The sequence below is a fragment of the Engraulis encrasicolus genome, chromosome 10, assembly GCF_034702125.1.
Source record: "Engraulis encrasicolus isolate BLACKSEA-1 chromosome 10, IST_EnEncr_1.0, whole genome shotgun sequence".
NCBI classification, from domain to species: domain Eukaryota; kingdom Metazoa; phylum Chordata; class Actinopteri; order Clupeiformes; family Engraulidae; genus Engraulis; species Engraulis encrasicolus.
Genome location: NC_085866.1, coordinates 7,313,277 through 7,338,677, shown reverse-complemented (window position 1 = coordinate 7,338,677; position 25,401 = coordinate 7,313,277). Strand labels below are relative to the sequence as shown.

At 44.8% G+C, this 25,401-nt stretch overlaps 1 protein-coding gene across 1 annotated transcript; it reads right to left on the bottom strand.

The window, feature by feature from the left end:
• Positions 1 to 2,648: 2,648 nt before the first annotated feature.
• Positions 2,649 to 25,392, bottom strand: rbm10 (RNA binding motif protein 10). Its single transcript, XM_063207971.1, has 23 exons — positions 25,137 to 25,392; positions 24,521 to 24,605; positions 23,616 to 24,216; positions 21,318 to 21,713; positions 20,961 to 21,030; positions 18,002 to 18,075; positions 15,534 to 15,620; positions 15,295 to 15,355; positions 14,980 to 15,144; positions 13,940 to 14,100; positions 12,327 to 12,424; positions 11,172 to 11,259; positions 10,592 to 10,799; positions 10,396 to 10,487; positions 9,466 to 9,568; positions 8,999 to 9,090; positions 7,914 to 8,087; positions 6,670 to 6,846; positions 6,426 to 6,488; positions 5,369 to 5,548; positions 4,031 to 4,093; positions 3,837 to 3,925; positions 2,649 to 2,757 (listed from the first exon to the last, which is right to left on the bottom strand). Exons 2-23 carry the CDS (start codon positions 24,535 to 24,537, stop codon positions 2,667 to 2,669), a joined length of 3,150 nt encoding a protein of 1,049 aa, XP_063064041.1. The 5' UTR covers positions 24,538 to 24,605; positions 25,137 to 25,392; the 3' UTR covers positions 2,649 to 2,666.
• Between the last annotated feature and the right edge of the window lie 9 nt (positions 25,393 to 25,401).

Here is a 25,401-nt window from a genome sequence, read left to right as displayed (position 1 = left end):
CTCCTCACTCCAGCCTGCCGTGCCCTGTTGTCTGAAGGCTACAAGTAGCCCATCTTCTGATACCATTCTCCACATATTTCTCCCAGTGATAAAAAAAAGTACAGTACATAATTTAAAACATAGCTTACCGAAGGAAAGTTAACATCAATGTATGGACACCTTCCATAAGTTATGCAATTTGAATGCGCATGAATGAGCTAAATGTAATGAGTTAATTTGAGTACTTTATTTGGCAGGACCCTTGCTGAGAAACAGTACAATGCGCACTGATTTACCTACGAGTGCATATGATAAATGTTCACAGATTAAACACACAGTACCAAGTGTATCTGACAGGTGTTTATTCAACCATGTTGCTAGATCCAACATGTTTGTGTAAAAAACAGGGTGACCACAACATCCTCAACAACCTCCCTCTGCTCAGTCACACTAGATATGTACAGATCAGGTTCATAAGTTTTCTCCTATACATACCTATATGGTCATCACATATTGTGCAAATGCATTCTGTTGTGCAATTCCAACACTCAACACAGAGAGAAAACACAATTGTGGGAATTTCAATGTGCTGGTGTTATAGGAACAGTACAAAATTACGCAAACGTCCAATAGCCTACACAAGACACGCAGTTTCACTGTGATTCACACTGGATTTATCCAGAAAGCATTCACAACACTCTCATCTGACAAAAATACTATATAAAATTATATAAATAAAGGTAACATAGGTTTACGTTTTTTTTTAAGACTTAAGATTACGTCATTGGCATTTCAAATTACAATTACAAAACACAAACAAAAACCCATATCATCATAATATAATTAAACAGCATTAGCCATAAAACATAGGAATGCATCCCTGTAGCTGGGCTTCATTAAACGTCAAATTTGGAATTAAAAATGAGTGTCAAATTATAGAATTTCACAACCAAGGACAGAATCTCTCTCTCTCTCCCTCTGTCACACAAACACACATAATCTCTCTCTCTCTTACACACACACACAAGCTCTCTCTCTCTCTCTCTCTCTCTCTCTCTCACACACACACACACACACACACACACACACACACACACACACACACACACACACACACACACACACACACACACACACACACACACACACACACACACACACACACACACACACGTTCCCTTTTACACCATTCATCCTCAGCAGTCACACTACGCAACTCAAAACGGCTAATGCACACAATCAGTCTTTGCATAGGAGTGTACTATAACGTCAGTCAGTAACCAACCGTGCATAGCTCAAAACAGGGGATAGTCAACTCATGTCACACTACCACAGCCTGCATCAGGGGACCAGGGGGGAGGGATCACCCAGTGGTGTAGTCCATGTAGAACGCAGGTATACGGAGTATACCCACTTCTACATTTTAGGGGGTTCAGTATACCCACTTAAAATTGATTGATCCATTATTTAGAATAGCATAAATATATACAGTATACCCACTTCCAAAAATGCTCGAATATACAGTATACCCACTTCAAAAAAGTAGACTACACCGCTGGGATCACCTCTAGAGAAAATTCATTTTTCCTTTTTCCTATGTCTTTCTGTCTATTTTCAAGATGAGTTCCAAAAGGCGCAAACATGTTATGAAGTGGAAGAGGAGCACAAGTGTGTTTATAAGTTAAGGGGTGGGCTGGGTGCACTAGGGGAAGGTTTTAACGCAGCATTTCACCACTTCGGGAAATATGCTAATTTCCAACCTACCCTTCAGTTGTATTATTTATTTATTTCTTTTTCACTGTGTTGTGATGTCTTTATCTGTGATATGGATCCCCCTGGGTCTGTAATAAAGAACTGAATTGAACCGAACAATTGAGTTCCATCTTTGTCCTCTGTCATTCCTCTGATTCTGGTGACATCTCCTCCAGTTCCAAGCTACTGTACTGTGCACCATTGAACCAGACGGGAACCAGTTGTGGGTATAACTCAAAGGGAGGTGGGATATAAGCAAATTTCCACGCATGGTGGCATGTGCTTTTAAGGAATTGAGATGCTGCGGTCCAGGAGAAGGCATCCAGGGGGGCCAGGCAGGCAGACGTGGGGCTGATTGAGGCCAGAGAGAGGTTGCAGTTGGGGGGGTATTATGGGGAGTTAGGGTATTGTAAAGAAGCCTAGATGTTGCGTTCAGTCTTTTGCCATGGCTAATCCTGCGGCGGTGCCATCTTGGTCTGCTATCCATGTTTTTCCCAGATGTTGTTCTGCTGCCACCTACAGGTCAGCAGCAGCATTACATCGCTTAAACATGGCGGCGATCCATCCGACTGAGGCCATTGGTTTCCAATACAAAAGGACTGGTCAACACGGCATCTAGGCTTCTATATGGCAGAGTGGAGGGGTACTCAGTCCAATGGCTCACTGCACAGAAAGAAGGCTTGTGTGGAGGGAGGGCAGGGAGGCAGGGAAGTGTTGGGGCATCGCTCTTCAGTCTTTCAATGTTTTGTGTATTTGAAGGGGTGGGTTGTCAAGTGCTTCAGGTGGGGGCGATCCGGTGCGGTGTGGTCAGGTGTTTTTGTGTGTGTGTGTGTGTGTGTGTGTGTGTGTGTGTGTGTGTGTGTGTGTGTGTGTGTGTGTGTGTGTGTGTGTGTGTGTGTGTGTGTGTGTGTGTGTGTGGAGGGGGGGCGGGGGGATCAGTCTGTTGGCGTGTTGCGTAATAGAAGGCCTTTCTTCACTCCACTCTGCAGCATGCGGGCTCCAAGACTGATGCCTGAGGGGCCGTCTCTGTAGCATTGAGGAAGAAGAAGTGCAGGTTAATCAACATGAACAGAACACGAGGGATGGCATATAGTACATTCAGTCAACGGACAAGAAATGTATAGCATACACTGTATATTTACTAAATAAGATGTTAATCAAATGTAGAGATGCACCGGATCCTGATTTTTAGGATCCTGCCTGATACCGGATCCACTGCTTAAGATCCTGCCGGATCCGGAACTGGATACCGGATCCTACGAAAGGGTTGAAACACATAGCCTACTCACATATGTGGGCCCTTTTTATCACGTTGTCTCAAACTATTTTGACTGAAAAGCCTCGGCTACCGGATCCTGGAACCGGATCCGGATCCTGTGAAAAACCCTATTATCCTGCCGGATCCGGAACCGGATCTTGGATCCGGTGCATCTCTAATCAAATGTAATGTGGTAAAAGAATGTAGTACATTTACTCAATGAAGTTGATTTAGTATGGCGTGCATACTAAATCAACAAAAAATGCACAAAGAGCCTGGACGCTACCCAGATCATGGTACACCTGAAAAAGACTTCTATGAGAACAATGAGTGACACAGTGCCATTTTGAGGTGATTTTTGCATCGAAATAGTTTACTTGGAAGCTACTGGAGTTGTTCTTCGGGCGTGAAAATGCATTTAGACCCGCAATTTAAACTCGGAGAGTCAGAGCGCACCCGTGACAAAAAAGGCTTCATCTCAGTTCGAATGTAGAAAAACACTTTTATTTTTACCTAAACCAGTGCTCGCTTAAAGTGGAATAGCTTCGGAATGGAATAAGCTAGAAACAAACCGTGAAAATATACAGACAGCTGAGTTTTTGGGCTTTCGAACAAGCCCTGACATGTGTCTGTGGGTTGAAAACAAAATATTCGGTGGCTGTTCAAAAAAATGACAAAAAATTATGAAATTGGCTGGGAGTCTACAGCTAAATTCCAAAAAACGGCTGGTGTTAAATGTGTTGAATGTGTTAACAGCAGAGTTGCTTCAGGATCCTCCATTATTTTGATGTTTAAGATGCCCTTTTAAGATGTCCTTTATTTTGAGAGAGTAGAGAATAGTTCTTACATGGGGTTGAATTTAAACTTCTTGGGATCCGGTTCCCCCAGGAGGCTCCCCTTGTCTCTCCTCTCTGCTGCCCGGTCTCGGTATCGCATCTGAGAAAACACAACACCGTCAAATCAGCCATGATACTGCTGTATATAGAAATTATTCAATTGAATAATGTCAACAACAACGAAAAAACGTTCACAAAAGCTCACCTCGCCCTCCACTCCCCCTGCCCCCTCCTGGGATTGGCGAGCCCTCCTCTGCTCCAGGTTTTGCTGAAAAAAAAAGACATTTTAAGTAAAAAAACAACAATTTATTATTGTTGTGGGCACACTGTCAAAGTTAAGTGTAATGAACAATAACATCGAGTCGAGATCTGTCTGGTCTCCATTTGGTCTAGAATGTGTCTTACATTTATGTTTTGTCTTAATACGTTTAGTTCATGAACAGTACAAAAAACATTTCCTATAAACAGGCCTGCCCACAGAGACGGCTGGGGGTATACTATGAAGTTGGTTCAGTAGTAAAACAAGTTAAGCTAACCTTGTGGTAGAGGTAAATCATCCAATACAAGAGCCCGGAGTCCTCATTTTCTTAAGTAAATGATGCCTGCAGGTAAATCTATTAGCAGGTTACCACTTCCTGTAAGTTAACTAAGCCTGCTTCATGATTTAACCATGTTCTTAGCAGAGACACTGGATAAGATATACTCTCAGAACCTCTGTTCTTAGTATACCACCTGGAAGTATCCCCTGACGATCCCTAAAGCCTGGCTCAAACTACATGATTATCGGCACGATTCTTGGCTGAAACCCCCCTTACGACAATCGCTGGAACGTTACCCCCAGGACGATCGCAAGTGATTGTCAGGAAAGATTTCGTGACCGACGTTCTGAGATAGAACTTTGGCAGCTCAAAGAGTCGCCGATCGCAAATCGTAGAAATCGAACAGTGTTTGATATTTGCGACTGGAAATAGAACGTTGGGCATTGTCTCGGTGGTTGCGAGCAGCGACAAGATTGACAGTTGCGATTCTCTTCTAGTGTGCGGTGCACCCCGACGCCAAAATCGGACACACAATCGTTAGTCGTGTAGTTTGAGCCTGGCTTAAAGCATGTCATGTCCCACCTTGTGGAGCTCTGAGACCATAACAACACCACTTTCATTTTATACAGCACCCAAGGTTGCTTACCATGATATCAGTGTAGGAGTGTGTGGGTAAGTACATAGGTGTGTGCTTGTGGACACTGGCCAAAGGCCTCCAAAAAGAGTTTAAAAGGTGTCGCTGCATACCATCATGATTTATGGACAGAAAAAGAACTTTCCATTGCCGTTGTGTTGTGTTTTAGTCTCTGTATGTCTTTGAATGTCTGTTCATGTTTTTGTTTTATGTTACATGTTCTGTAAAGCGTCTTTGAGTATTTAGAAAAGCGCTATACAAAATTGATGTATTATTATTATTATTATTATTATTATTATTATTATTATTAGTATTATTATTAAATATGTCCAGTGAAATCCCCCAAGCATGTCATGTCATGTCCCTCCACCTTGTGTAGCTCGGAGAGCTGCTGGTGTCGGATGAGAGCCTCCTTGCTGGGGAACTGTCTCCTGCACAGCAGGCAGGCCAGCTTGGACCAGTCCGTCAGGCGCTCCTCCCGCTCCGAGCCCTCCTCATCGCTGTCTGTCTCACCGCTGTACGCTGCCACCAGGGGGCGAGGAGGAGAACGCTAGGCCATGGACACAAGCACAGTGGAGGTGTAAGCAAACGTCGTCTAGTACAGTGTTTCCCAAACAGGGTCAAGTCAAGTAGGTTTTATTGTCAATTTCTTTACATGCACTGGTCATACAAAGAATTTGAAATTACATGAAATTACAGGGGTGCGTGTACCATTAGGGGTACGCGAGCACACTGCAGGGGGCACTTGGAACAATGTAATTGAAAAAAATGCATGGAACATAGTCACACTGGAAAAGAAAAAGTGATGATGTAGAGCATGAGATAGGGGGTACTCATGGCACAACGAAGAGGCTTAGGGGGTACTTGAGACAAAAAAGGTTGGGAAACACTGGTCTAGTAAAGTAAGACAAAATCAAGCCCATATTTTTCTGGGGACAGGTAGGCAGGGTGCCAGGCAGCATAGAGAGTGCAACAAGAGTAGCTCTGTAAAGGTGCAGTGTGTAGGATAGTGGTCAGAGTAAGTGTTGCAACTCTGCTGCTCATTACAACTGTGCTGTCTATTCACAAATTTGATCTTTTCGTAAATATTTACCAAGTAATAAACTAATATTTACTATTATGACCAAAGTACTGTAAGTTTTGCAGACAAAAAAAATTTCATTATTGATAATTCAAAATGGTGGACATGGAGAGGAGCCACCTTTTCATCTATGAAAAGTGTATTTTTCCCAGTCATAATGAATACTTGTACTTAGAATTTGATGGTGGTGGTAAGTATTTGTGAAAAGGTAACATTTGTGAATGAGCAACATGAATTCTGGAAATAAACTACTGAAATAAAAAATATAACACGCGGCACCAGTAGGGCAACCAGTACGGAAATGGAACATGACAGGAAGCCAGAGAGGTAGAGAACACATCATTACCTCTCTCTCCTCTGGAGGTTTGATCTGTTCCAGAAGAATATGAGGCCTCTCAGATAGGGCACCCTATGAAAGAAACAGCAGAGTAATGAGAAAAAAAGTTTTGGAAAGATTATTATTATTACTATTATTATTATTGTTAGGTTTCTGTCCTTGTTTTCCTTGTTGTCTGGTTTAGAATGAGTTGGAGTGAAATTTTGAAATTGATAACAAAAATGTTCATCACAAAAAAAGCGAATGGCCTTGCCTTCTTCTCCAGAATGGTGTATCCGGCGTCTGCGCTGGCGGATTCTCGACGGTCGTCAGGGCGACCCTGTCCAGCCATTCGGGCGAGGGGATTGGTGGAGGCCCCGGAGGCCACTGAGCGCACGTTCTCCTTCTGTCTGTTCAGGCTCTTGGCCCACCGCTCCATGTCCTTTGCTATCTGAAAAAACAAACAAACGAGGTGGTTAAACCAAAGATTTTCTTAGATATAACAGAATATGACATTTTTACATCCACCGCGCTGCCCAGGAAGGGATTGGTCATTATTACCCAAGGAAAAGTCAGATTTTCCCGTAGGTGCCCATTATAAGAGTCTCCTATCAAGTTTACTAAAGGGGCGTGGCCGGCGTGATAAGTGAAACTGAAATGAACTTTAAGATAATCGTCTCTCCCAAATAGAACGTCTCTGATTACACTAGTGATTCTCGAACAGTGGGCCTTGAGGTGATTTTCAAAAAGCCTAATACTTTTGGCAGGGGTGCTGCTGTTGACTGTTTATTTTATTGATTATTGGGTCAGAGGTAGAACACAAATCATTTGTGAAAATTTCAAGTGGGTCCCAATTTGGAAAAGGTTAGTGGCCTCACATCGTCGATGCCTACGCTCCAGCCGTCATTATGCCGCGTTGGTGTGTAGCATAATGTGTCCTCTGATTTTATGATACTTGATGAGCGTCGCATGCATTGCCATTGCGGGAGATACACACGTTAGCTTGCTGGACTATGAAAGCCCACCTGAGAAACTCCAACTCCGATTGTCAATGTGACACAGCACACAAGTGCACACAACGAAATTTCACTCCAAGGGAGCAGTGCGGTGGGACCTTTGGGCTAAAAGTCTGGTGTCCTAACTGCTTACCCATGACTATATAAGCCCCCCTAAGAATTCATATACAAGGAAATTATAACTTTACTTGAGTGCACTGCAGAACATTACCCAATTAAATGTGTCTGGTAGTAAAGTCAGAGAGAGTAGAGACAGAGAGGTTCCATTGGCCCATTGTTTCCGGGTTCTATTATTGCAAGGGGGAGGGGGGGAAATCCCCCTTTAGGCAGACCTAGGCAGACCTAAGGACTGTTCTATTCAATGCTAGGAGCATTATGACACACCCCTTTAGGCAGACCGGAACCTGGTCATGTTAGGTGCCCATAGCAACCTATTACATTGGCATATCTCTATATACTTAAAGAATCTCTGGTTAAGTTATACAGCATGAGAAGTTCTTACCTGCTGAGCCGTTTTGGTTTTGGGCTTCTCCTTCTTGTCCTTGTTACCAGCGGCGTCCAGAGATGATGGATCTGCAGCGCTCGCCGCACCGTCGCTCTGGGAGGGCGCTGGCACATACGTCCTGTTCTCCCCGTCCCAGTACATATACTGCTGCGTATGGGAATTGTAGTAGTACTGCAACAGAAACAAATTAACAAAACCATCTGATGTAGTCAAACGAGTCATTCAGAGTATAGTAAAGCATTAAAATGTTTCATGTTGTGCACATTTGGGCTTGCATGCCCACAGGGACCCCGGTTCGAGTCCGGCCGGGGTCATTTCCAGATCCCGTCCTGTCTCTCTGTCCCACTCGCTTCCTGTCACCATCTCAGACTGTCCTATCAAATAAAGGCATAAAAAGGCCCTAAAAATATATATATTTTTTAAAATAATTATAAAAAAAATAATGTTGTGACGATTCTTGTGTTTTTATAGTCATGGTTTTATAATGCTGTGTTGTTTTTTTTTGGAGGGACAATTTCTTGTTTATTATGTGTTTGTCCTGTCCTGCTCGAGATAATGGAAAAAAGGAGGCGCACACAAGGCTTGTGTGAAAAAGTGTATTGAAGCCGAAATTAAACAACAGAAGTCTAAGGTTAACTGGAGAAACAGACGTTTCGGAGCTAGTCCATTCTCATTGTCTCCAGTAGTCCTGTCCTGCTGTCATGTGTTGTGGATGGCCAGGTGGCATTTTAATTTCAATTAATCTCAATTAATCTCTCTCTGAACTGTCTGCATCTCAGGTGCTGTTTCCACGTAGCTGGATATTTTTATATGTGGATATTTTTTTCTCCTGGTTGCATTGGTTTTGCATTGGTTTTGGCCTTCCGTTTCCACGTAGCATATATTTAAAATCCAGGTATAAAAAGCAGGAGAAAAAAATATCCTGTTTAGGGGGATGAAACGCATTTGTTACAATGGAGGATTTATTTTTATCCACATGTTGCGTTTACACCTCAACAGGAGAAAAAAATACCCTGCTAAAAAAATATCCTGCTACGTGGAAACAGCACCTCAACTGTCTCCTGAGATGAGGAAGGGTTTACCTGTGAGCTGGCGTCATAGTAGAGGCCTGTGAGAGGGTCGTAGTAATACCCAGAGCTCTCATCGTACTGGTACGTGGAGACGTCCGGAACAGCTGTGAGGAGGAGAATACATTGCACATTAGAAAGAGTGCTACAACTCTGCACACTGCAGCTCTGTTTTTTAAGGTTAACACATACAATTTTTACAGGTTTATTCAACACATACGATAAAGACACACAACATACACTTGTGTTTGTGTATGGTACTGGTCTTTACTTATGTATTTGGGTCTGTATTTGGCTCCTGACAGCAAGACGAATTATCTTCAGAGATACATTAGAATTCATTCATACATTCATTCATTCATTCATTCATACATTCATTCATTCATTCATTGATTCCCCCTCCTTCTGAAGTACTGATAGATGATAGATTTCTGATGATTCCGGCCCCCCTGCCCTGTGGAGTAGCTACAAGAGTAACTTACGGTACTGGGTCAGCTCTGCCGGTGTGCCAGGCATGGCAGGCTGGCTAGGAGTGGCAGGCTGCGGTTTACCAATGATCTCCACGGTCGTAGTTACAGGCGTCTGCTATAAGATATGGAGAGGGGGAGATGTTACTTTTACTTTACTATACATTATTAATCAGGACATTGTTCATTAATGGACAAATACTGTGCATGTAAATGTGCCAGATTGTAGCACAATTGCTCATTTCCATCCAATGTTCAAAATAGGCATGCTAGATGTTAACAAGTAGAGAAATTACAAGCACAGACATACACTTGTTTTCCGGCCCAGCGGCCCATGGAGTCCTAACCAGTCCCTGAACATAGAGAGAGAGACAGGTAGGTGAAAAGGTGCCGGTATGCTTGCTGCAAGATACGCGAGCGCGTGCACGATTCGTTCATGAACGCGTTAACATGCGTATTTAATGTCAATTTCGCGCGCGTTGGACACGGCAGTCAAATGCGTGCGTCAGGTGCAATATCTTCAAACTCGCTGGGGGCGATCGTAAGATAGACTGCGCAGTTCCACGCGTGTGCTTGATATGAAAATGACAATGGCAGCAACTTTTAAGAGCGTCTCGTTGAGTTTGTCCGAAATTTCAAACATTTGTGATCATACTTCCTTGTTGCACTTTGAAAAAGGAGCATGCACATACAGGAGTAGTAGCAGTATTCTTTCCTTGCCCAGGGAGCCCCTCTTTTTGTTTTGTTGTTTTCCTTGCCATCTGTGTTCCCAATTTCCGCATCCCAATGCTGCGTGCTCTCTGCCCCCTGTATGATACCGCCAGTATTTTGCGTCTTGGTCAACTGCTTTTGAAGCAAGCATGTGCTGTCGGTTGCTCGCGGTGACGCGCGTAATTTACAGCTTGCAGCAAGCATACCGGCACCTTAACAGTGTGGCCGGAGTACCTGATTGGATTGCGCAGATGTTGACGTGGAGATCAGTTGGGCATGTGCAGCAGTGATTGCAGTGCTAGGAACCTTTGCTTCGGCTGTCATGGCTTTGGAAAACAAACAAAAAACATGCACTTCAGTAGTATCTTTAATCACATAGCTAGTTTGAATGCACATTGTCAACAGCATCAACCTTTTCCTTGCCATTTACCTCCAGCAGTGATGTCTCCCTCGTAGGTCCCCATGAGGCCGGGGGTGGTGGTGAGGCTGGTGCCTGCCACTCCACTCAGGCCCCTCTGGGCCACAGCCTCGGCCAGCGCTCCATCGGGCCCCTCCTGCCCAAACATGGACAGCATCGCCCCCTGCTGGTACAGGGACATATCGCCACCTTGCACCAAACCCGACGCAAGCTGGGCATTCTGAGTAGAGTATAACAGAGTAGAGAAGAGTGGAGTAGATTAGAATAGAGTATAGTATCATGCATTAATCCCAAGGGAAATTAAGGTATCCAGTAGCATATATACATGCATAAATAAGGACAGAATAAACAAGACATTTCATATATAATTTCACCACATAGCACACACATAAATTTAGCCAAAGGCAGATCACACTCTCACACACAGACACAGACACACACACACACGGATTGATCAATCAGAGAGAGGGTGGCAGAGGTTACCAAAGTCTATAGACGCTGCTGATGCATACAAGATGAATATACATCAAATATATTATCGAATCTCATGGCAATCTGACATTTCAAAGGACACAGGGACAGGGGTACGAACCTGTGAGACAGCCCACTGTGCTGCTGCTATGGCTGTGCTGGCCACTGTGGCGGCGCTGACCCGATTCCCATCATTAAGGAACACTTCGCTACAGGGAGCAAGATCCAGAGAGAAAGGAGAAGGGAGACAACAGAAGGAAATACAGGAGAGGACATTAGTTACAGGTGTACATAGAAGATGTAAATTACAACGTTAAAACACATGTTACAAAGAGAGACGTCATTCAAGCCCTAATGCATGCCATTCAGAACAGTAATGCACTTTAAATTACTTTTCAGGTTTACAGATTTTTTTTGCAAACTTGGATGGTGCAGTTTTAACCTATGAAGAGCCACAAACCAAATACAGAAGTACTGATCAACGAGTTGAACCCTTGTAGCAGTTATGTAAACATTATTTTTACAGTTGAAAAATTCACTATAGTGTTGATTTAATTTAAGCCACCTGACAACCTCCAGAGGGGTATACTAAGGAGTTCAGGAGTAAACTAGGTTAAGTTAAGAGGTAAATCACCTAATAGAGGAGTCTGGAGTCTTCATTCTTAAGAAAATGAGGACAGGCTCCTCTATTAGGTGGTTTACTTAAAGGGACACTGTGCAGGATTTTTTGTTGTTTATTTCCAGAATCCATGCAACACATTCACTAATGTGACCTTTTTCATGAATATTTACCACCACCATCAAATTCAAAGTGTTCATTATGACTGGAAAAATTGCACTTTTCATACATGAAAAGGGGGATCTTTTCCATGGTCCGCCACTTTGAATTTCCAGAAACAGCCATTTTTAGCTGTAAAACTGACTGTACTTGGGCCGTGCTAGAAAATGTTTGTTTATTACCTAGTAAGCTTCCATGAAAAGATCAAATTTGGCAATAGGCAACCCAGATTCAATGACCAGCATAGTTGCAGTACCTTTTTTGACCATTTCCTGCACAGTGTCCCTTTAACTTAACCAGGACCCTGTTTCTTGAAAGCTCCGTTGCTAACCAGTTAGCAACTAACTTGGGAATGCAATGGGAAATTGTATTGCAACCAAGTAAGTTGCTAACTTAGTTAGCAACGATATTGTCGTGAAACGCAGCCCTGGTTTACTCCTAAACCAGCTTCTTAGTAAAGGCCCCTGCTCATATTCAATGATAAGGGCGGAGGCGTACCGCTTGGAGCCCTTGGCGAACTCCACGCTGATGACTTTGCCGTCGATGGCCAGCGGAGGCTGCAGCGCCTGCAGAATCTGGAGCAGCTGCGAGGCCTCCTGCCAAGGACAACATGACACTCATTAGACTAGAGCAGTGGTTCCCAAACTAGTTCATTGGGGACACGTTTTGGACTTTGAACAGAATATTTTCGTAACACGCCCCACCCACCATAGTCTAAGCCTAGCAATTGATTTCTAGCAATATTAGCGGACAAACTGTTAATGGAAAATCTATGGAAAATCTCAGCAGAAAAATCAATGGAAAATCTCTGCTGCATTAGATTTCCCATTGATGGTTTGTCCGCTACTATTGCTAAAATCCACAGGACAGCAAATACATCTATTAGCGATAAAGTGAATACAGTTACTAATCACATTATGGAATTATGTTAGGTGTTAACCTGTGTATATCCCATTTTTATTAAATGTCCCTTCTGTCCGCGACCCCCTACTATGGGTTCCGACCCCCAGTTTGGGAACCGCAGCATTACAGCAACTCATATTAAGCCAACTCCACACATTAGTGGCATATCTAAAACGTTATTTTCAGTCCGAGGGGCCACAGACAGAAAAATAATTAAAGGATCAAATGATAAGCGGTCAAATCAGACTATCAAATGATTCTCTCCACATCACCCTTTGTGGAATGAGAGCCATTATATGAGCCAAGGACAAATGTGATGAGAACGGGGTCAGTGGACGATATTTAATCTGTGTACTCAAGAAAGGAGTGTTAATGTGTCCTCAGGGACGGATTAGATTAGATTCCATGAGCCCCTGGGCCAGACAACAAGAAAGGCCCCCCTCCATGGGCCCCTGGGCCGGACAACAAGAAAGGCCCCCGGCCTTCAATCCGCATGGCAGCGTGTCCGTGCAGCAAGCATATTGCCGGCCTAATTCTCTCTACATAAAACAGTGCATGACATCACGTTGGGGACAGGAGACCCAAGATTCTCTAGCCTCTCTGCTTCAGGGTAGTTCTAGTCCCCAATGTGACATCACCACTAAAATCTGTTTAAAACGTTAATACATGGACTCTAACACCATTTCAGAGGATGTTTCAATGGTATACATACTGTATCTTGGGTGCTTTAAGTACCTATCAGTTATCAGTGGTGGTTAACCTGCACAACCAGCAAGCATTACATTACATTACATTATATTGCATTGCATTTGGCAGACGCTTTATAACCAAAGCTACTTTCAAACAAGAACGTAATCATAGCCAACATAGCAAATTCATCGAATTCAAACGCACGCTGCTGTAAGGGTTTCCCCCAGCTCTTTACAATGAAAATAACACCTTTTGAAGAATGGGTGCTGCTAAGCACAAAACGAATCGATTCATGGTTTTAGGCTAGATGTGAGAGTCTATGTTGTTGGGGATATGGGATGTAATCCTCTGAGAAAAAAAACCTGAAAACACAGTTGTTACAAGTGCAATTTTTGAGCAATACGAGAATGAGAATACAGAGGCTTGGGTCTTCAGGGCCCCCCGTTGCTCTTGGGGCCCCTAGGCCTGGGCCTGGTAGGCCGGTGCCATAATCCAGCCTTGTGTGTGTGTCTTCTTACCACGATGGTGGAGAGCTGCAGGAAGGCGAAGCCCCGGTTGGCTTGGGTCTGCTTGTCCTTGATGAGCCGCACGTTGGAGGGGGACAGCGTGGCGTAGGGAGCCAGCGATGACAAGATGGCCTCCACGCTACTGTGGGGCCCCAGATTCCTCAAGATCAATGCTGTGGAGGGAGCAAAAAGGCATGACATTAACCCAATTATGCTGCATACTGCACATACAGAGCATTCAGGCTCATGAGATTTGAGAGTTTTTTAATTAACAAAAATGTGGGTATGTTAGAGTTGAATGAACACATTCTAATGCAAGAGGAGGGTCTTAGCTTGTAAATGATTTCACGTTTTTTTATGTGCATCGGAGGCTGAGATATTTAGGTTTTTATAGGCTGATGGTGCCTTTTCCCAAAAAAGGGCTTAGGCACTCAGCAGCACTTAGGCACTTTGCAGGTGCCTTAGGGATCCCAAATGCCTATTGCCATCAGGGTTTCCCCAGTTAACTTAACAGTTAAAGTGGCAACGACCACCTACCACCTTGACTAGGTCCCCTGAAAATATCAAGATTTTGTATTGTGAATGTCACCACTAAAGTTGCTTTAACAAACATGGATAAACTACTTATTTTTGGAGGTTTCCATGTCATATTTCATTACAAACAGGGGAAATTTCTTGAATGAAGGTCTCTGGTAGAACGCAAACTAAAATCTGTCCATGTGGCTTGCGTCGGATACTTGATGAGTGTTCTTTGGCAGCACTTCATATGTTAGTTCATGACTCCATAGACTGATTTCAGTCCATGATTATAACTTTATGTCCATATTGCCTTGAATACCATCAATCATTGTGATTTGACCAAAGTAATATAAAGTAGTCATAGTCTTACAACTTTAATTGCTAGTGGTATGATATTACCAACTTTGTCATATCATACTACTAGTGTTGTAATTACATATGTAAAACCACTTCTACGTCTACTTTATACAACTCATTTGACGGACAGCACATATGGGGAGGGCCCAAACATGTTGCCAAGAGACAGGACTCACTGTCATTGGCCAGCTCAGCTGTCTGTGCCGCAGCAGCAGCCCCCAGGGCCAGGAGAGGGGCCGCGGGCTGGTAGAGGGCCGGCAGGGGCAACAGGCCTTGGGCAGGGTCCTTCAGCTGCCCCAGGGGCAGATCCTTCTGCACCAGGGGTAGTTTCAACTCAGCCTCTGTGGAGTGAAGGGAAACATGTTTTACTTAGAGCTCCATACTTTCATATTTAGAACATACTGCCTTTTAAGATCATATCTCAGGGTATGTTTATATCTATGGGGGGCATGATTATGTCAGCGTAGGGTTGTATAAGGCCTTCCACCCACCTGACTTGGGAACGCTGCACTTGAAACATTTTTCACGCCTTTTAAAGTTCTGCACTCCGCACTTATAGAAAAAAAGAGAGAGAGAAGAAAAAAAACATAAATCAATGGAAAATGTTAGTACAGTACAGAGTCACTTCACTTGAGGTCTATAAATAGACTGCGGGTGATATTTTTGGCAGAAAAAGAGCACTCTGTACAAGCAAGCGCAGCGCACCACTCTGCAAGCAAGCAAGCCCCACCTTATTGCAGAGCCAGTCCTCGTTAGCCCGAGGCTTGGGATCGCTGTAGTGCATAGACACGCGCTGGCCGAGAATCTGGAGCACCCTCTGGAAGAGAAAGAAAAAGAGGAGAGACAGACAAACAGACAATGAACATCACGACCAGGAACTTACACAAAAGACAAAGAAAAGGAGGATAGATAGAGAGAGAGTGAGGAGAGGCAGAGAGTGGGTATTGGGCAGAAACTGACAGAGGCTTACAAGATTTGAAAATTAAATACAGAAAGAGAGAGAGATAGCGAGTCAGTCTGAGGGGGTGGGGGGGGTGTGGCAGAGATGAGGGAGAAAAGAGTGAAAAAAGGGGGCGCGAGAAAGAGAGAGATGTCACCTTCAGCTTGAAGGGCATGGGACGGACACACAGGCCTGTGTGCGTGAAAAGAGATGTGCGATTGTGTGTGTGTGTGCGGACAGACGGACAACCCCTGTCTCCAGCCCACAGTGGCCACCTCCCCCCTTAAGGGGAAACATGGAGTCCATCACAGTTGTGTTGTAACCTGCGCGCCCACCTCTCTCGAAACAGCCTTTCCATCACTGCGTTGTAACCTGCGTGCGGCCATTTCTCCCAAAACAGCTGCTCCATAGTGTTGTAACCTGAGGCCATCTGTCCCAACAATGCTGCATCATAGCAATATAACTGGCGCCCATCTCTCCCCAAACTGCTTTTCTGCATGCCAGCTCAGCACTCACACTCCCACGTACAGTAAATCCCCTCAGGAAGACATTTTCAAGCAGACATCCAATATGTATGTAATGGCGGTTCAACAGGTTCAAGTGTACCTACAAATTCCGACTTTCTGTTTTGAAACAAACCTAGTCCAGGAGGACAACAGATGATTCAGACAAAACGTGGGTGTTCTTTTTTCCTTCTCACAAGTTGAATACTTGATTTCCACTCCCACATCACCCTTCAGGATATTCGTACAACAGAATTCACTTTTCTTCTGTTTGTAAAACCCTATTCCAGGGGCCTATACTAGGAAACTGGTTAAGGAGGAGTAAACCAGGCTAAGTGGTAAATCATCTTATAGAAGAGCCTGGAGTCCACATTTTCTTCACTAAATAAGAACTCTAGGCATTTCTATTAGATGATTTCCCCTCATAACCTGGTTTAGTCCTGAACCAGCTTCTAGGAATAGGACGAAACCAGATTATAATAGTGTTTTTTTTCCTTCTAACAAAATGGGACACCGTCTAAACAAAACAACCAAGGTTGACTGCCACAGAGCCTGACAGTTGTGCCTTGCAGGACCATATATAAACAGCATCAGTCTCCCGGGGCGATGCCTGCATCCCTCATCCGCTCCGCTATCTCTATTTCCAGCTGTCAGACTGAGTACCAGCCGCCAGACTCCCCCTTCTTAATGGCAGCAAGGCTTGAGCAAAAGGCAATGAGGGGAGGAAAAAAAAACACATTTCAAAAGAAGAGATGAGTGACAACTTCAGCCCGAGGGGTGAAGTCGTTTATATAAATAGCACCTATGAGCAGCACATGCTGTGTTGGTTGGCGCTTGCTTGCGGTCTGATGCTGCTGCTGCAATACCCTGGTCCCTGACCCAACTCCTTCAAATCCTCTCCATTCCTCTCCTCACCCCACACGCTTCTCCGAGCAAAAATTGAAGCGCTCGTCTCAAACCAGCTTTGATGATGATGGGGGGTCAAAATGGGAGTGAAATGTGTAAGTGTGGGTGAGGGATTAAGGACGAATAAGTTATAAAATATGCATCATCTCCCAAAATCAGGAAAACGTAACAAAAAGGAAGCAGATTCAAATCAACAAGGGAGGATGGATGAGTTTTCTGGGTGGATGAAATCGATAAATAAGCCACACTCAAATCAACTTCCACCTACGACTGCAACTATCAGGTGTGTAGCTGCTACACATGTCGGGGTGCAGGTGTAGGTGTGTTTGAGTAAGCTGCCTCATTCTTGCGTGACCAACAACATTTACAGACAAAATGGAAACCATATCCTTCATGTCCCCCTTTCAAGTTTCTTGACATCATCATTACGAACTAAGTTAGCAACTTACTTGGTTGCTATGCAATTTCCCATTGGAAACCTGGTAAGTTGCTAACTGGTTAGCGACGATGCTTTCGAGAAACCTGACTCCTGACTCCTTTCGAGGTCCTGACTCCTTCCCCTTGTGTTCAGCGGCAAAGCAGAGGTACGTTACATTTTAGAGACATCAAATGAAGAGAGAGACAGTTCAAACGGCCATCATCATTGCATACAAAGACGTAAAAGCCACAGTTCTTAGCAGACACATTCACCTAAGGTCGCACGTTGTTATGTTGTGTACAAACTCATCGACGCGCACGAGTGTGTGTGCTTGTGTGAAGGTGTGCAGGATGGGTGGGAAAAAAGCTGTGTGTGTAAAATGAGTCAGTGTGCGTGTGCATGTCATGTGTGTGTGTGCAGTGTAGAGTGACCTGGTTGGTCTCCATCCATCGGGCTGCCTCCTGCAAGTGATTAAACTCGACGAAGGCGAATCCTCGGCTTTGACCTGGAGACACAGGCAGGCAGGCAGGCGCCGGGCCGCACGGTGACAAAACAACAACAACAACAACACAACAACAATGCAGTGAGAGGGGTTAGTGCCTTCACAGGAGAGGCCAAAGAGAGAGAGAGAGAGCGAGAGCGAGAGAGAGAGAGAGAGAGAGAGAGAGAGAGAGAGAGAGAGTGTGTGTGTAAGAGAGAGAATTAAGGTTGTTGAGGGACAGGAAAGACACCAAGAACAGAAACAGGAGACTGAAAGAGGGAGACTGGAGAGAGAGAAAGCTTTGTAACCACTCATCATCACACTGAGCAAATGGTCTCTAGAGACGGCAGCTCCTTTTCCCTGTATGGGCTGCTGGTACCCTTTCTCTTAGTGTCCTTCTCTTATTGTGGATGCTAGGCTAATACTTCTTATTCCTTATATTTGTCAAAAGTCTGTTTGATGCTGTATGACACGCATATATCCTCGTACCTTTGCCACTTTATGAGGCTCAAAGTTTAGAAGAGTGGAAGTATTGGATTAGACAAGATGGTGGCTGTGCGGTGCCCATGCCATTAAAAGATTTTTATTACTTCATATGCCTCAACACAATTCAAAAGACTGTTCTGAGACAAAATATATCATGGTTATATTATGTCATGTTAAATTAACAGCTGAACTCTAGGGACGCGCATTGGAAATTAGCCATGGCTATAAATGCTATGGTGCTATTTTGTTGGGCTTGCATAGCCTACATGATCTGTATCTGTCCCCATCAAATAATCCAAACTGAACTTCACTGTGTCTGAATTTGTGGGTGATTCAGTACGCCATTCCCGTTGCCATTTTGAAATGCTCAACGTGTGGAAGAGTGGAGCCATTGGGTTTTCAAACAAGAGGGTGTTGCGAGTGAGCTGAGCGAGGGGCTGGAGTGGACAGAAAGTTCATTTGCATTCAGTGCCAGCGGCATCCCGGCCCCCTCTGCTTGTTGCATAATTCCTCCTTTCAAAAGACGACGACTACTGCACACAAAAGGACTCGACTGGGACAGAGCACATTTGCAGTGGGACAGTTTCGACTGGGGCAGAACAAGAGATGCACCGGATCCTGATTTTTAGGATCCTGCCAGATAACGGATCCACTGCTTAAGATCCTGCCGGATCCGGAACCGGATACCGGATCCTACAAAAGGGTTGAAACATATAGTCTACTCGCACACATGGGCCCTTTTTATTACGTTGGCTCAAACTATTTTTTAGACTCATTGGCTTATTGCCACACTGCCTGCGACGGCCGCTTCCAAAGGGCTTTCACTCCATACAGTGATTGGGGTTGTGAAAGACTGACTGAAAAGCCTTGGCTAGAGATGCACCAGACCCTGATATTTAGGTAACATGCCGGATACCGGATCCACTGCTTAAGATCCTGCCGGACCCGGAACCGGAACCGGATCCGGAGCATCTCTAGTCAGAACACATTTTCAGTGGAGTTGTAAGGACAGTTTCGAGCCGACTGCTCCTCTACTTGGCACTGTGTGTTTTGCCTGGTGGTCTAAAAAAAACCTCCCATAGTCAGAGAGCAAAGAATAGCAGCACCTCAAGACACAAAACTCGTCCACAAATAGTGAAGACAAACAAATTAAGACATACATACTGTACATTCAACATAGGGAAACAGATGCCAGTAAATGATTTTACCATTGGCCAAAAAAAGGCAAGAAAGGGGTAAGTGGAGGCCATTTTGGGGTGGGCGGCGCGCAATACTTACTGCCAGAGGACGAGCTCCCCTGCATGCCCGAGTCAGAGGAAGGGAGGGGATTAAAGGAGAACTTCTGCCAATTTCGACATGCAGTGAAATGCTCACACTACCCTGGACTTGTCAGTACCTGAGAATTATTTTTATTTTTTCAGCCTTTTCCGAGATCCTGGTCATTGTAATGGGTGGAGAGTTTGTTTACATTAAAAAAAATCCTGATGTATTCCCAATAACAACCAAAAGGTTATGCAGCATCAGCAGACAACTAGCAAACAGCAATATTTTTTGGGATAATATTTGGAGCAGGCCTATGTTAAGAAGGTTTTTTAATGTAAACAAAGTCTGCCCCCATTAGAATAGCTCAGATCTCATCTCGGAAAGGGGTGAGCCGAAAAATGCAGCATCACCGGGTACTGTCAAGTCAAGGGTAGCGTGAGCAATTACAACAGCATATTGAAATTGGCAGAGGTGGTCCTTTAAGGGTTTTAGTGAGGTAGCAAAAGTGATGGGGGAGGCAGGAGACTACATACACACAGAGAGAAAACCATGCGACTTTGTGCACGAGTACATGAGTGTATTTCAGTGTGTGTGTGTGTGTGTGTGTGTGTAATCTGAATTGTGGAGATGTCAGTACGTGGACTGTGTTAATGCGGCTGATTTGTAGGGTTAATTCTACAGCACAACTAAGCGTTGCAGCGCAAGACCACGTTTGAAAGAAACACAACAAACTGATGATAAAGCAGTGAAACCAATCAGACAAAAAGTAAATGAGAGGCACTGAAACCTAATTTTACTTCTGAAACAGATGCAGCAGACCTTCTGGGTCTCTTATTGACTATGATGAGATGAATTCAAGTTTCTTTTTCCAGACAGTACAATGTGAAGGCAGGAGCGAGTGGGCGGCCAGGCCTCAGGGCCAGAAAGAGCTCCTCTTAACAGGCAGTAGGCCTACTTGAGAAAAGCGAGAGATAGATAGATAGATAGATAGATAGATAGATAGATAGATAGATAGATAGATAGATAGATAGATAGATAGAGAGATAGAGAGAGAGGGAAAGAAAGAGAGAGAGCGATGGAGTGTAGAAAGAGGAAGAGAGGAGGGGGGGGGGGAGGGGGGAAGTGGGGGATTCAGGGGTCATAGCCAGCTGTGAACTCACCTGAAGACTTATTTCTCATGAGGCGAACTTCACGAGGCTGGATCCCTTGCTCCTGCAACAGGCTGCGGATCTGTGAGGACGGAGCACAAACACAAAACACCCATCAGTGGCACATCAGCGTAGACCTTCCAGAGGAAAAAAAATGAATTCAACTCATTGAATTCAAGAATGAATTAAACATCAACATCAAAAGTTATACCTCTTGACTTAAAAAAACACCACAAAGGAAGGATATGCAAAATTGAATGAATTCAGCACACATCAGTTGTTATTTCATCATTTTCTGACCAAAACAGTACCACGGGACAGAATATGAAAAAAAATAAAGAAAATAAAAAGTGTGCAAGGGGGCCTGACCTCGTTGACGGAGGCGTTGGGTGGGAGTGTGCGCAGCATGATGATGTTGCTGGGCTTCTGGTCCAGCTCGGCCCGGTAGTCCTGGTCGATGCGATCGCCGTCATCCAGGCCCAGATCTGGCCCGCCGCCGGCGCTGAAACCAGCATCTCTGCTGCCACCCGCGTTGAACCCTGCATCTCTGTTGCCCCCGGCGCTGAACCCTGCATCTCTGTTGCCCCCGGCGCTGAACCCTGCATCTCTGTTGCCGCCGGCGCTAAAACCTGCATCTCTATTGCCCCCGGCGTTGAAACCTGCATCTCTATTGCCCCCGGCGCTGAACCCTGCATCTCTGTTGCCCCCGGCGTTGAAACCTGCATCTCTGTTGCCGTTGCCACCCTGGGGGATATCAGAGAAGCCCTGAGGCACCGCAAAAGATTGTGAATAAATAACAGAAAATTACATTACACTTAGCTGACACTTTTATCCAAACTGACAGAGTTATTTATAGGGTATTGGTTACAGTCCCTGGAGAAGTACGCAGCTAGGAACCTTGGTCAAGGGCGTCTCAGCCATGGAGTACGGTAGGGAGTGTAAGGGTGGGATTTGAAACGGCAACCTTTTGACCTAAAGCCCATCTCCCCATATATAGGCCGTCCCTATATGTAATGATTAAAACCCGGTTGATTTAGGATCTGTGACTTAGGTGCAAAGCAAAAACAAACCAATCTTCATTATTTTAAATAATGCACACCTCATTGCAAGGGATCTAAAATCGCAAAGCAAAACAGTTGCTAAATAAACGCTGCATGAATTTTGCATGTTCTACGAGTCTATGGGAAAAACAGCAACGTCACGCCATCACAATTTTCAAGTCACTCTCTATTGGAGTGTAACGGTCTAACAGTCAAACAGCAGATAAACAATAACTATTAAAAATAATTTACTCATAAACTCCAACTTGTGAATTACATTTTATCCGTGTATGCGTTTTGTGACCATCATCATTTTTTCCCCATAAAATTCGTAAGAGTATGCACATCCCACCTCACTGAGGCCAAGTGCAGGACAAAGGATGCCTGAGGAAGACCCTGTTGGGTCGAAACGTGTGACCTGAATAAACCGTCGAAGCGGAGCTACAGTGCGGGGACTTTCATAATAATTTCCCCCCATTAACCTGGATGCTGGGCATGACACCAGTAACTGCCGGAGCTAGGGATGCACCGATACCACTTCATACCTGTCAACTTTGAGCTCCCAAAATCCGTGAAAATTCCCAAATTTTAAGCCAAAATCCGGGAAATTTTCTAATAAAGGCCACATTTTGACAGTCAACGGAATGACGGAGACAGATCGGACGGTGCGTTCTACTCTGCTTTTCACAACAGCGCACGTGCAAAGACGAATCCTGTGTAAAATCCCTCAGCACACGTAGTACGGAGAGACAATGCAATGAAAACAAAACAATGAAATGAATGCAATGAGTTTCTTCTTCTTGCTTTGTCGCACAAGTTGTTTGTTCGTGCAAAACCTTGTGCTGGTACAGGTTGTGATTAGGTTAATAGCATGATTCGCTGTTCCGAGGCCGTTTTATGCGTTGCATGAACTGACGGTTTCTGAGGAAAAGAGTGGGCGCACGAGCGCTACGGAGCTCGAGGTTGACCGCTCGTATTTTTAAGGAACTTAATTCTTGGTGGTATCTGGCATACCGTCTTCTGGCAGGTAGCTTGATAAGCAAGTCCCTCGTCTCTCTCTTCAAGAGGGGGTGTGGCTCGTCGGACAGGGCCATGGGTAGCCTGTAAATAGCCTACTGGACCGAGGGTGTTTTTTTGGTAATGTGAAAAATCCAGGATATTTCCGGGAAAAACATCAAATCAGGAAGAAATTGGGAAATGAGTAAAAATTAGGGAGCTTCCCGGGAAATTAGAGATGGTTGACAGGTATGCCACTTTTTTGAAAACCGATACAAGTACGAGTACATTAATGTGTGTACTTGCCGATACCGAGTACCGATACCTTTTACCACCAAAATACAATGAAAATAAATGCATGGCCTTGTTTTTTCCACCTGTGATATTTTCATTGTCCATTTCCATGTAGATTTAAATGTTAGTAAATGTATGAGGTGTCACTTTTGTTCCATGCTGCTTTCAAGTCCACAGAACGTGATCAGAGTTTGCATTGCTTTGTGTAATAGCAGTATCGTTCCTGGTATCGGCAAGTGCTTGACGAGTACGAGTACGAGTATAATGAGCAGTATCGGGTGCCGATACCGATACCGGTATCGGTGCATCCCTAGCCGGAGCTTCACACTGCTCTCACCTTTCTGTGGCCAATGTCTCTGCCAAACTGGTCCTCTTCGCCTCTGCGTCCTCCACCCCGCTCCTCCTGCCCTGGGAAGGGCCTTGCCCCGGGCCTCGGCCCCCACCCCGCTGCCTTCATCTCCTGTTTGTCTCCCGGGTGAAGGAGGCCCATGTTCTCTGGGAAGTTCTTCTGCCCTCTGAAGGGCGGCTGGTCTCTTCTGAGGAGTCCCTTGGGCTCTGGATCAAATCCAAAGTCACGCTCTTCGGGTCGGAACCGGTTCTGGGCCAGCTGTTGGAGCTGGCTTTGGGGGGGCTGGTGGGATTGGGGACCCCCCCTTGGGGGAGTCTTCCCAGGTCTGTTCCCTAGGTTGTTGTTGGAACCTCGCATCCCCCTGTTCTGCTGGAAGCCGGGTCTACTGTCGGAGTACTGATGTGGGTTGGGCATGTCTTCCGGGCCGCCAACACTATTGTTACGGCCACACAGGCGTTCGTTTGAGCGGTCCTTGAAGCCAGCCTCTGGCTCAGCCTCGTCCTGTCCATAACCTCTGTAGTCCATGTCTCTGAAGTCATGATCAGGAAGACTGTTGCCATAGCGACCCATGCGGTCTCCACGACCACCCCTGATGTGACATCAAAGAGAGAAGAAGAGAATGGACTCAACTATGTCATCACTCAGCTTATTCAGCATTTGCTGGTTCTTCTTATCGATTTTACACTCTGATGTTAAATACTTTCAATGCATACGTTCCCTGTGAACAGATAAAGGCTAAAAATCTAGTCGAAATTAAAATGTAAACAAACGCAGACATGCAATGAATATGTCATGCATGCAGCATCTGTGCCCAATCGACAGTTACAAATTCGGCATGCCCAATGATGAAGGCACTTTTATGCATCCAAAAAAACAACAGAAAATCCACTCACCGTCTTTCGTAATCCATATCGCCCTATGAGGGGCAATGCTGGTGGACAGTATAATTACTCCCCTGGGTCAGAAGCATTCACAAGCCTGGAACAGAGCAAAAGTTTGAATACGCTTTGAGGCCTTACTCCATTCCCGTTTGCAAGGTAGATGAATTCTGAAACGAACAGTAAATAGAAAAGACACTGCCAGAGCTGTTTCGCCTCTGCAGTTATCACAACTGGGGCTACTGTATCAAGGGCAATATTTGACTAGCCTAGCCTCGGCCAAATTAGCAAATACAGCAACTGAGCAACCCCCACCACAGTCCCTGACTGTGCGGTCAAATACGTGCTTTGTAACAAGTAGTGCCTACGACTCTCAGGTTGACACTGGTGAGGGAATGAAGCCGTCCACACTAAATGAAACAAGTTGGTGACTTGTCCGACAAATCAAGCTCGTAAGGGGAGTTTTCATTATTTTTACTCTCAGCGAATCGAGTTAGCATGGCTAACGACATTAGCTGTTCCATACGTAGCCCAGTATTTGCAAGTTGCAGATCTGAGTCTGCAAATTAACAGCACCACCTTTGCTTTGAAGTATTTAAAAACTGATCTCTGTTTGAGTAGCAGTACTCACATTTCCAGTTTCCCTGTCACCTTCCCTTTGCAATATTCTCGTAACTCCGACTTGACGGGCCCACGAATCAAGGTTGAAGACAGCGTGATGTTGGTAACTAGAATCTAGAACTACAGCCCCTGTGGATGGGGCACTGCGCCCTGTGGTGTGTGGTGTTCTACACGATTGGCGCAAAATGCAAAATGTAATGGTTGTTGATTGGGCAAAATACATGGCATTCTAATCAGGTCATGTCAAAAAATAACTACCTTTGAATGAAAGGCTA